We start from the raw sequence: 12,203 nt of genomic DNA on the forward strand, positions 1-12,203 counted from the left end.
GACCGACATTCACCACTACTAACTAAAATACTTCTTAGGGTTTGTTTGTGGTCTCTTTAGACTCTAAAAGGAGAAAATTAGCATCACTGCATGTCTTATGTTTGTAACAAAACAATCGGCGTCAAAATCGCTAAATAAATAAAAGAGCTCTAAAGAATTTATTGGAGCCAAAAACACCTAAGTTGGCGGCCATACATGCGTTAACAACGTGAAGGCGGTATTTACTATAGCATAGAGCAAGACTCACTCCTCCCGATAAGTCTTTTTTTTTTCCACTCCTCCAAGTACGTGCAGGCTAAGCCATACAGCATTTGCCATAAGGACTATGACTAAGGTGTTACGCCACCAAATGTGCAATAACCGAGCCAAATTGACCCAGTTGGCCACAATGCACTTATCAACAGACGCAAAGGAGTTTGCAAACGCGGACCTTAGAAACAAACTCACTTTGCAATACCATTGCCATCCAAAAAAGTCGTGACAGCATTACAAGGAGCTTGTCCAGTGCTCCAATATGGCTTAAATGCAAGTGTAACATTTTGTGCCCCTAACAATGTGTTTGGTCTCTATTTTTGTTCCCAGTGCAAGTGAAGTGTGATGTGCGGTCAAATTATGTGCATGGATGAGTTTACAGTACTTCCTTTTGGTATTTTCACAGATGAGTGCTTTTAGAAATGTGTGTTTGCACCGTTGTAGGCGTGAACACAGTCTACTAGCAGCTCCTCTCATTGCCTTTAAAATATGCGTGCAAAAGGTGCAAAGTCTGTCATTGCGGAAGCAACACTACAATCGCTGGAGTCCATGCAGAAGCTCCAAGCAAGCAAATGCGATCAATAAATTGATTTTTACAATGATTCAGAGGGTTCTATGCATGCTGTTTATGAATGCAATACGATGACATACACCACCCAAATTGCGTCAACTTAGACCTGCTTCCAGGTGATTTAAAATGTAGTCTACTGTCAGCCACCAAAATGCAAAATGCTTTTACGCCCAACATGTGGGCTGTCTATGAAAAAGGAGCTCTTAATGTTAATAAAATGTGTTCTAATGTAATTACTACAAATAGCCATTATTATTGAACACTCACCAAGGAGTGTTAATTTCGTTAACGAAAACTAAACCAAAAAATATTTTCGTCACATTTTCACCGGATGAAAACTAGACTAGACTAGAACCACCATTAATAAACAATAATTGGGACTAAATCATTACGCATTTTTTCGACTAATAAAGACGAGACGAAAATGTAGCTCACATAATAAAGACTGGACTAAAATCTATGGACATTTTAGTTCCCGAATAAAGATGAGACGAAAATTATGATTGTAAAATGCTGTTTCTGCTAATCTGTCACTAATAAACAGTGACACCCCCCCCCCCTTTCAAATCTGCAGCTAGCGAGTGCAACGTAACAGTAATTCAACAGCTATAACGTTCAAACAATGTTAATCCGACCGCTAACTAATGCTAATACTAGCTTGTAGGATATAGTCATAATAGCCACTTTACTGTAATTGTGTGTGAAGTTATTTTAAATCAAAAAGATGAGAGAATATTTTATGGTAAATAGTTTAAGATTAGATGGAAATGTTATTAAATATTATCTGCTGACAAAAAATGTAAAAGGTAAGATGTTTGACTAAAACTAGACTAAAATGTTGACCGTTTCTGTTGACTAAAATTTGATGAATAAAAATATGTTTTTTTGGACAAAAATGAAGACTCAAATGCTCGACTTATAGTTGACTAAAAGTTGACTGAATAAAATGAGATGAAGTTGACTAACTATGATATAAATTAACAAGTGTGATTGAAACTGGACTAAAAACTGAGAATAAATTTTTAAATGACGGATAAAATTAGCACTATCTCCCAGTCAACTGATCAATAAAGCCCTATGTGCCATTTTAACATTAAACTTTATTATTTCCAACAATTACATCATCTGTACCTTTTACTTACTTGTCCTTACCTTGATAGACTATGTTGAAACCAGGCTTGTTTTGGGAGTAGTCACTGTGAAAGAAGAGCGTAGTCTCATGGGTGGTGCTGAACAAAGAGTTGGGTACCAGTGAGCCACTGAACCGATCAATCACGATTCCAGTCTCCAAGCTCCCGCTGCACACTTCAAGATAATCATGAACTGGCTCTGTGGAGAAGTTCAAAAATTGCAGATGGATCCCTGAAAAAGCAGAATCTAGGAGTTAATGAGGGATAAATTAAGCAAATAGAATCAAAGTCACAAATTTCACTGTGAGAAAATATCCAGAAAAATCTATGTGACTGGTAACATTTTACATCTTACTAGAGGTTTTATAAATGTCTTATCAATGGAAAGTAATGTAGTATCAAGTATAGCGTGATTTTAAAAGCATACATAAAGGCTGTATCAACAGAACAAAGAGGGAGGTACAGGAACATGCAGATGGGGGCAGTGTGGTCACTGTAACAGACCAAAGCCAATAGGAAGCCGAACTTTCCAGCTGCAGTCCAGGCTGCTCTGGTAATTCCCTGGAAAGCCTGGGCTGAGGATGACGCCACTGTAATCTGACATGGAGCCGCCACACTGAGCTGAGGGAGACCAAACAAGGAGAGAGAGAGAACATGTCACTTCTGTACAACACAGTTCCGTGGTGGGGCGATACACATCCCGGCCACACCACCCATGTGGACTACGCCCCAAAGACTCACAACAAGATTGCCTGTTTAGTGGTGGCTTGGAATAACAATGAAACAAGAATCCATCTACATGACGGCGCCAAAGATTACTAAGCAATGTTTACGTCATCCATCTTCTGAATTTGTTTTGTCATTTCTTCGCTACCCACACTCCCATGGGGAAGAGCCCTGCTCTTACGTAAATACCTAGGTGAGGAGTGATTGCCGCCCCAGGAGAAATCTATGTGAACTTGGAAGTAAATCATCTCTCTTTTCCTTTCCCAATACCAGAACAGGTGCATTTAGGTGGTAAATGGCTACAAACCTAAGGAAGTATTATGTCAGTTGTCTGGGGACCAAAAGCAGAAATACACAGGAAAAGACTACTGTAGGATTTGACGCAATGTGGACATGTGCTTGACCTCTTTGTTTTAAAATGTGGCACAGACCAGCCTACTGGTAATTTTATCCTCCATTTTTAAATTTAGTCTCAGTTTCAGTGCAGTTTCAATCACGCTTGTTAGTTTTTAAGATAGTTAGTCAACCTCATTCCGTTTTTATTTAGTCCATTCTTCAAAAAAATCTAGCATTTTAGTCTAAGAAATTAATTTTATTCATCTAGTTTTAAGTCAACAAAAACTGTCAAGGTAGTTAAAAACAAACAAACATTTTACCCCTGTATTTTTTTTGTCAACAGATAATGTTTCAGATCTAAAACTATTTCACATAAAATGTTCTCTCATCTTTGTGATGAAAAACAACTCGACACACAATTACAGTGATATTTCTCCTGTCCGTTTTTGTTCATAGATTTTAGTCCAGTTTTTATTAGATGAAGTACATTTTCGTCTCGTCTTCATTAGTCGACAAAAACGCATACTGATTTAGTCCCATTTATTGTTTATTAATGAGGGTTTTAGTCCAGTCTAGTCCAGTTTTAGTCCGGTGAAAAATGTGTGCTGATGAAATTATTTTTGTTTAGTTTTGGTTGATGAAATTAACATTAGACTAGAGATACTGAAGAGGCATGTAGCAAATATTGTGTGAGTCTGTGAGCAACAAAGCATAGTGGTGGGTTCAATACGGCAAAGAGTTGAGCTAACAAGTGTTTCAGCCAACATCTGAGGAAGTATGCGGGCAGAATATTTATCATCATAAAGGATATCAGAAATCAAACAATACGTTGAGATGGCGCAAAAGCCTTATTGATTTTCAACTGACGTAAAAGTAGCAAATTCAATATTAATTCATTCATATAGCCTGCAAGCCTACACAGCCAAGATGTTGGCTACCCTGAGTGCATTGTGATGTAATTAATTCCCTAACACAATTACAAGTCCTCTTTGAGGTTGTACTTCTATTGTGGTTAACAAATATAAAATGTGGACAAGAAATATTAAACAAGGCTTTTGATGTTGTCTCAAATATGAACGGAAGGAAATACATTACCTAAACATAATGGTACAGGGTAATTCCACCTTCTGACAGGACCAGGCATGCACGTAATATATGCATTACCCTGTTTAGAAAAACACAAAAATGCAATATGCAATTTCCAAACTCCAATAAATAAATACTTCAAATGCAAAAGCAGACATCTTCATTTGTTGTAAATTTTGTAGGACAAGTTTTTAGAGTCGGTCTGAGGCAACATAAACATCTTAAGGCTTTTCTGAAAATTTTTCAACTGGATTTGTTCAATGGGCTCAGCGTAGCAGATAAAAATGTAAAAAAAAATGCCATTACTTGTCACCATTATATGTTTAATCAAATATCATACATGTGAAGTTAAGGATTTTTTTTTTTTTTTAGCTTCGTTCGGGGAGTTATTATGAATTTCCTCTTTAGCAAATGCTTCATGAGACTTTTGTAGGTCTAGATTCCTTCATATACCTCCAAATTTGAGTTGATCTTGCTGAAACATACAACCAGGGTTGCTTCGTTGAAAAAATTATAGGGGCACTAGTGAGTCAATCACTCATTTGCTCCCCAAAACGTAAAAAACTAAAACGTATTTATATATTGTTATTGTTTTTTAAAATGTTTTTTTTATGCTGGAGCATACAGAAAGCCTTCATGCAGCTTCTGACCTGAATAGGTCGCTTAAAGAAATGGTGTTATTACAAAAAAAAACGAGCTCTACCAGGAACATATTGCAAAGAATCTCTTTTCCCCAGGGTTTTCAACAGGTATGTGAATATTGAATAAACTTAGCTATATTCTAATGCTGCCTGCTGCAAAGCGGAAACAGATACACATATACTCTTTTTCCTGATGAAAGAAAAGACACAGATCATTCTTTTGGTATGTTCCATGTTTTTTTATAGCAATCGGACACAATACTCTGTGGGTCTTGCAAAATCAGTCTAAATCCAGTCAAACAGCCAGAAGCAAAGTGGGTATAATTATATAATATATATATATATATATATATATATATATATATATATATATATATATATATATATATATATATATATGTATAAATATATATATATATATATATATATATATATATCCATCCATCCATCCATTTTCTTGACCGCTTTTCCTCACAAGGGTCGCGGGGGTGCTGGAGCCTATCCCAGCTGGCTTCGGGCAGTAGGCGGGGTACACCCTGAACTGGTTGCCAGCCAATCGCAGGGCACACAGAGACAAACAACCATCCACACTCACAATCACACCTATGGACAATTTGGAGTGTTCAATCAACCTGCCATGCATGTCTTTGGAATGTGGGAGGAAACCGGAGTACCCGGTGAAAACCCACGCAAGCACGGGGAGAACATGCAAACTCCACCCAGGAAGGCCGAAACCCGGACTCGATCTCACGTCCTCTGCACTGGGAGGCGGACGTGCTAACCAGTCAGCCACCGTGCTTATATATATATATATATATATATAAATAAAAGCTCATTTTGCCAGGCCAGATGTGTGTGCCAAGTTTTATGAGTTGTCTGAATGTTTAGGCCGTCAAAATCAGCGTTGCTTTCTTGGCAAACAGTGTTTCATGAAAACTCACAAACTTCGTGTTGTAACATCATGAAGGCCTAAACTCTAGACACTCGTCCGACCAAATATGAGGTAGATCTGGTTAACCCACTTGGAGGAAAACTTTGGAAAAAAAACATGTTTTTTTTTTTTGTTTTGTTTTTGCCAATAGGTAACACTACCACTACATTGAAATGTAATTTTGTAGCTGTCTTCAGGCCTGGAATGTAATCAAATGTGTGAAATGTTGAGAAGATAGGATCATCTGTGTCAAGTTAAAGCTGAACATGAACAAAGATGAACAGGTAGATGTCTTTGGCGTCTTCAACTTTGAGTGAGGCGAGACACAGCGGCTGCCATCTTGCAGAAGATAGCTGGGGAAGATGACGGCCGCTGTGTCTAGCCTCACTCGAAGTTGAAGACGCCATAGAAATCTACCTGTTCATCACGCTGGTGGCTGAGATGCTTCTGCGAGGGATCGGAGCCCTTAAGCTGCATCGAAAAATGCAGGATGGGCAAAAAAAGGCGGTGGAAATGGCCACTGTGGCTCTGAGCAATATCACTGGAGTGCAAGCTGACCTGTCCAAGGCCTGTGACGGCATGTCACAGGTGAAGAACGACCTAGCTGCATCCTACAACGCCACAAACATGATGGGAATGAACTTGTCTACAAAGCTGAACAACCTGGAGATGATTGCTCGTCGGAACGCAGCTCTGAACAGAAATCGAGACGAGGAAGATGGGTGAGGCTGGATGCGGGCTGCCATTTATACTTAGCTATCCGATGCTACTGGACCAAACTGATCAACAATACGTAGAACAATTCAACGTTTTGATCAACAAAGACTATTGGGAAGACAATCTTTTGCATCAATCAACAACTTGATAATCGACACAACTAGATATAAGACAGATTACCACTTTGATTATCTGTGTCCTATTGCATTCTTGGAACGGGAAGTAATAAGCTTCGTCTTCATCCCGTCAGCCTTTTTTCTTTCCGCGTATAATTGTATGTTAAAAGTGAATGTTGTAAATTGTCTCTATGATTGTCCCCTGTTGTCACCGTGCATATTCATTCTTTGCAACACCATAATGGCCATGCCCTTTGCCGAAAAGTAACAATATTTGCTCTGAGGCATGATAAACATCTTAAGGCTTTTTCTGACAAATTTTCAACTGGATCCCTTCAACGGGCTCGGCACAGTAGGTACAAATGTTTAAAAAAATAAAATGTTTTTTTTTGTGTCACCACTAGGTGGCACTATATGTTTAACCCAATATTGTCATATAGATTACTTCGGGTCATGACTGTTAACATACAGTACATGTTAAGTTTGGGATTTGTATTTTTTTTATTATGTTAATGGGGGTTAAAGGTATAGTGGACAATGTTTTTGGATGCGTTTGCTGGGTGGATCATCTTAACTATTGGTCCTTCACCCTGTCAATCAATCTGGAGAAATGTTTATGTAACAACGTTGTGCGTGCGCACTTCGAGTGCTTGTAGCATTTAGCCCAGGGGCGGTCCTCAAGGGCCGTAGTCCTGCAGGTTTTGGAGGTTTCCTCTTCCAACACAAGTTGATTTTAATCAAAAATATCGTTATCAGGCTCATAGATATCTATGAAGATTATATGTCTTACGGTGAAGAATCAACGTCTGCAGGGGGCGGCCATCTTGTCAAGGGCAGGCAGTTTGGTCTGTTGTATTGACTGTGAGCGAAGGTCAGTGATCGGAACAAACCTAAACCCTGTTATCTCGCTTCGAACTTGATGGATTTACACGATACACACGGTTTGCTTTCTCACAAACTTTAATAAAGTAGTAATAATTCAGGATGAATATTTATTAACTATATGAATTATTATCTCATTCAAACCCAAAAACATGTAAATACGTTTTTAAATATTTTGTCCTTCAAAACTGTATTTGTATTATTTTTTTGTTTTTAATTATGAAATAAAAAATAAATAAAAATAAAAAAACGCAAGAGCATACAGAAGGCTTGGATGAAATTTTTTTACATGAAGAGGTGGTTTAAAGAAATTGTGTTATTACAAAAAACGACCAGCAGGTGGCAGCATAGTATAAGCGATCAGCCAATGCCATGTTGCAATAAGGTATTTTTGTCAGTTTTTTCAACAGCAATGTGAATAACGATGAAATTTAGCTATATGCTAATTGCTGCAAAATGGTTAGTCATTCAATTTTATCTAAATTATTTTAATCAAGACAAATTTCTGCAGCTGCCATGTGGACGAGCACACACACAAACACACACACACACACACACACACTTGTCTTTGTTTCATCGTGGGGACATTTCATTGACATGATGCATTTCTTAACCCCTTCCCCTAACCCCAACCATCAAAAATGATTGCCTACCGCCATTCCTTACCCTAACCTCAACCATAACCCAATTCAAACCTAAACTCTAAGACCAAGTCAATGTGGCAAAGACGCACACACACACAGATGGACTAAATTACTTAGTATTGCTGCCTAGAAAGAGTAGTACTTTAGGCTATTTTCTGAAATTGTCACTCAAGGCAGGTGGATATGATTCACTTATAGTAAGCAGCATTGGACTGCTTGACTAACACAGAATGTTTTCACCTACCTGTAGTGAGAAGCCTTGATCGCACTGGAAGGAAACCATGTCTCCTACAGTATAACGGTCTCCAACTTTGTGGCCGTTAGTGGGGGGCTGCGGTTCAGGGCAGGAATCCAAACCTATTGCTTAGGAAAGAGTCAAAACACATGTGTAGACAGCAATCATTCTTCTGCCCATTGTAGCACCCTACACCTGCTTATCACACTTGCAAAATATTCGATTGAAGTACTCCAGCAGCTACGGAAACATTCATTTAAAACCAAATGTTTTAGCATGTAATTACACAGTGCCTCACCTAAATGTTCTTTTAATTACATAATAATTGAGTATAATTGTTGGCCTTATCATAATGTTGAAAAAAAGTTTGTCAACTAGTGGATCTAATCGCAACAATCTTCCAACTGTTGTGTGAAACTATCAGAGTGAAATTACAAAACAACCCCCACAAGGATTACTTGGCACGAGTATTGCGCTCTAATGGAACAAAGTGATTGCAGAATTACTTTCCAGGAGAGGCCCACTCCCCCTTGTAAATAGATTAAAAGTGACAGAGATCCCAGGTTCACATAAATGCAGCATATTTTCCATTTACATTTGAGCAAAAGACCCTTCTCTCTTAAATCTTTATACTTAAACCTTAACAATATAGAACTGAAAATGTTATATTATTATGTGTATGTATTAGGGGTGTCAGGCGATTACATTTTTTAATTAATCGCATGTCTTAAATAGTTAACTCATGATTAATCCCAAATTTTATATCTGTTCTAAATATACAATAAAATGTACCAAAAAAATGCATTCAAGTTGTCATACTCTTGTTGACAAAAGTGGGAAAACAATGTGAAACTAATAGAAATATATTTTAGTCAATACAGTAATGTCATAATTCATAAAAAAAAAAAAATTGTTAAAATTAACTCTTTGACTGCCAGCCATTTTCAGAAAAGATCACCTCATACTGCCAGCTGATTTAGAGCATTTTGACTGATGTTTCAAGGCCTGATGTTAGGACTATGCAAACACAGAGACTACTAAATGAAAGATTGAAGTCTCATCTTTCATTAGAAAAAAAAGTGTGTTTCTTCCTTATTCTGCTTTTCCGTAATCTGCAGTAGAAAATAGATTGATTTGAGTGAAATCTCGTATTTTGGACAAAAAGTCTGGGAAAATAGCTTTTTTTGAAAATATGTATTTCATGCACATCAGTGGTTTTAACACTTTTTTTTTTTTTTTTTTACTTTTGTGACACCACAAACACCCGAAGAGTGCTTTCATTCTATAAAAAAAATAACACCAATAATAAAATAAAGTGTTTTTTGATGGCAAATGAACAATTTATTTACAGTGAACACGGGTAACAATTTGACCAATAACTTGACAAACAAACTATTTACAGGAGTGTGTGTGTGTATGTGTGTGTGTGTGTGTGTGTGTGTGTGACTATTTACAAGTGTGTGGATGCATTTCAACTATGAATATTTTTTTGAGGTATGGTATGATAAAAAACTGTCTCCTACATGCAAAGGGACAGCACATGATCTGCACCACAAGTTGGTTTCCTTCCGATGCCCCCTTTGCCAACATACCCTACACCTTCTCCCTGGCCTCTTTTTTTGGTGGCAAGTAATCAGGCACGTTTTGCCAATTTGACATCGAGTCGACTTTCAGGATCATGAATTGGTGACCTGCTGCTCTTTCGGGTTTCCTCCAAATCTTCATGCCCTTCGAGTCCCAGATCTTCTCCTTCCTCCTCCTCCCTCACATGTTTCTGTATCACCCAGGATCTCACTACCTGCCGGACGAACTGCAAATAGTGATTGCACTTGCCTGGATTTTTTGTCTTGTAAATTATGTATGCATTGTACATGCAGTTGAACTATGTACACAACAAATTTCTTATGCCACTTCAATGTCTTTCGTGTGAATGGATGATAAGAGATATGTTGGTCCAATTTGTCGACTCCATTCATGGAGGCATTGTATGCCACAACACATGCTGGTTTGTCATAACGAAGTCTTTTTTGTTGTGTCTTCTACCACACGTCCACCATCCGCATTTCATCTTGGTGGCAGGTTGTCACCATTTTCAACAAGCGTTTATCCTGCCAGGCTAATACCAAATGCCGCGCCAGTTTCCCCCCCACCCCAAGACCAGTCTTTGTTGCCTCTGTAATGACACTGGGTTCACCCATGTTCTTACGCAGTGTTCCACATACATTCATACCTGCTGCTAGTAAACGTTCACTGAGCTAAATCGAATTGTAAAAAATGTCCATATACAACGTATACCCATTACATGGCAGACAATCAAGTCGTTTGAATACTGTATCCATGAGGGGAGAGCTTGTACCAACGTAAGGTAGCATGTTGAAACAATAACCGCTTTGTGAGTCACACAGTATGTACGATTTTACACCGGCTTCTGTGGGTTGTAGACTTTGAATGACAAGCACCCCCGAAAACTCACCATTCCTTCATCTATGCATATGTTCTTCCCGGGTTGATACAGCTGTTGGAATTTGTTCACAATGTAGGTGAATACAGGGCGGACTTTGTAGTTTGTCATTTGGATCATGCAACTCATTGTCATTGAAGTGCACAACACTTCAGATGAGCTGGTATCTGTTCCTTGACATCAGTTGGCTAAAAAAAGGTGTGGTCTCGATCTCATCCTTAGTCCAGTACATATCAATACTTGGCTTATTTATGTAGCCAGTCAGAAACAAAAGTCCCCCAAAAATTTTGAGTTCTGGGACATGCTTCCAGGAATGACTCCTGCTGTGTGGCAGACTTTGAGTCTGTACCTGCATATGCTGGCGTGCCTACTTGTTTGTCTGATCAACAATGTGTTGGAGAAGCTCGTCTGTCAGATACAGCTCCAGGAAGTCGGCTGGCAGTGTGGACTCCAGGTTTGCTGCAGGGCCCTTGGGTCCTGGGGTTGCTGTGAATGGAAATACTGTTGGTTTCCAGCCCGCTTCTTGCCATTCAGCATTTGTCCTGCGATGATCTGCAAACAGAAATTGTAATGGTCATATGAATATATTTTAATTAGTTGTTTTGCAGCAGTGTGATGCTAATACTGTATATATATATATATATATATATATATATATATATATATATATATATATTTTGCCTTTCTTCTTGGATCTGGTTGGAGCAATACTCCTGGCTCCTCCTCTCTGTGCTGTAAATAACAGAAATATGTACAATTACCTTGAGAATGTTTTTTTTTTATTATTATATTGCATTGCTGTATTGTAAAGTTAGTTTTTTTTCCTCTCTTTGCTCGAGAAGCTGCAGTGGGCAGACATTTGGAGCAAGATGGACGATCTGTGAATTATACATTCACAGTAGTTTAGGCAGCAGTTGTGTTATAGTGTACATCAGCATATTTATACAATCTGTTATCACCTCTACACAAACACCAGGCGAAATACTGAAAGTTAGTTAGCTCATAGCAAGTTAGCGCTTACCTTCGCAGATTTCAGAGAGATCAGAGGATGATTTGCTGTCCGAATCCGATTCCTCACATCCTGATTGGTTCCTTTCCTCCGATGAACCCGTGTCTGATTCGGAGTAGTACTCGTCGTCATCCGATGACGAGCCGGGCTGTGCCGAAATGGTTGGCTCACCGCGGGGATTAGCTTGTGACGCGTTAGCTTGTGACGCTTTCTCACGTGGACGAAGCCGCCGTGTCAATGCTTCAACTTCTGAATCATTTTCCTCAGTGTTGTCTTTTGTGGCAACACTGGTAGAGCTACCTTTTTTAAAACAGTGCTGCAGCGTGAGCTGCTTGTACCGTGTGGTTTTTCCTTCCTCCGCCATGATCTCGTCAACTTCCTCACTCCTACTCTCTTTTACTACTATTGGATCAAGCTGAGTTTGTCCAAAATAGAGTCGTCACTACCGTCTAATGGCCATAGTTAG

The 12,203-nt window shown here is 38.7% G+C and overlaps 1 protein-coding gene across 2 annotated transcripts in view; it reads right to left on the bottom strand.

The window, feature by feature from the left end:
* The window catches only part of LOC144057714 (CUB and sushi domain-containing protein 3-like), a 566,138-nt gene that overhangs the window by 199,645 nt on the left and 354,290 nt on the right, over nucleotides 1-12,203 (bottom strand). For both annotated transcript variants that reach the window (XM_077575584.1, XM_077575583.1), the window contains exons 38-41: nucleotides 8,277-8,395; nucleotides 4,111-4,180; nucleotides 2,458-2,574; nucleotides 1,976-2,185 (exon numbers count right to left, since the gene is read on the bottom strand). In XM_077575584.1, the coding sequence (XP_077431710.1) occupies nucleotides 1,976-2,185; nucleotides 2,458-2,574; nucleotides 4,111-4,180; nucleotides 8,277-8,395 (516 nt within the window). The remainder of the gene's footprint in view (nucleotides 1-1,975; nucleotides 2,186-2,457; nucleotides 2,575-4,110; nucleotides 4,181-8,276; nucleotides 8,396-12,203) is intronic.

The sequence above is a fragment of the Vanacampus margaritifer genome, chromosome 9 (assembly GCF_051991255.1).
Source record: "Vanacampus margaritifer isolate UIUO_Vmar chromosome 9, RoL_Vmar_1.0, whole genome shotgun sequence".
NCBI classification, from domain to species: Eukaryota; Metazoa; Chordata; class Actinopteri; order Syngnathiformes; family Syngnathidae; genus Vanacampus; species Vanacampus margaritifer.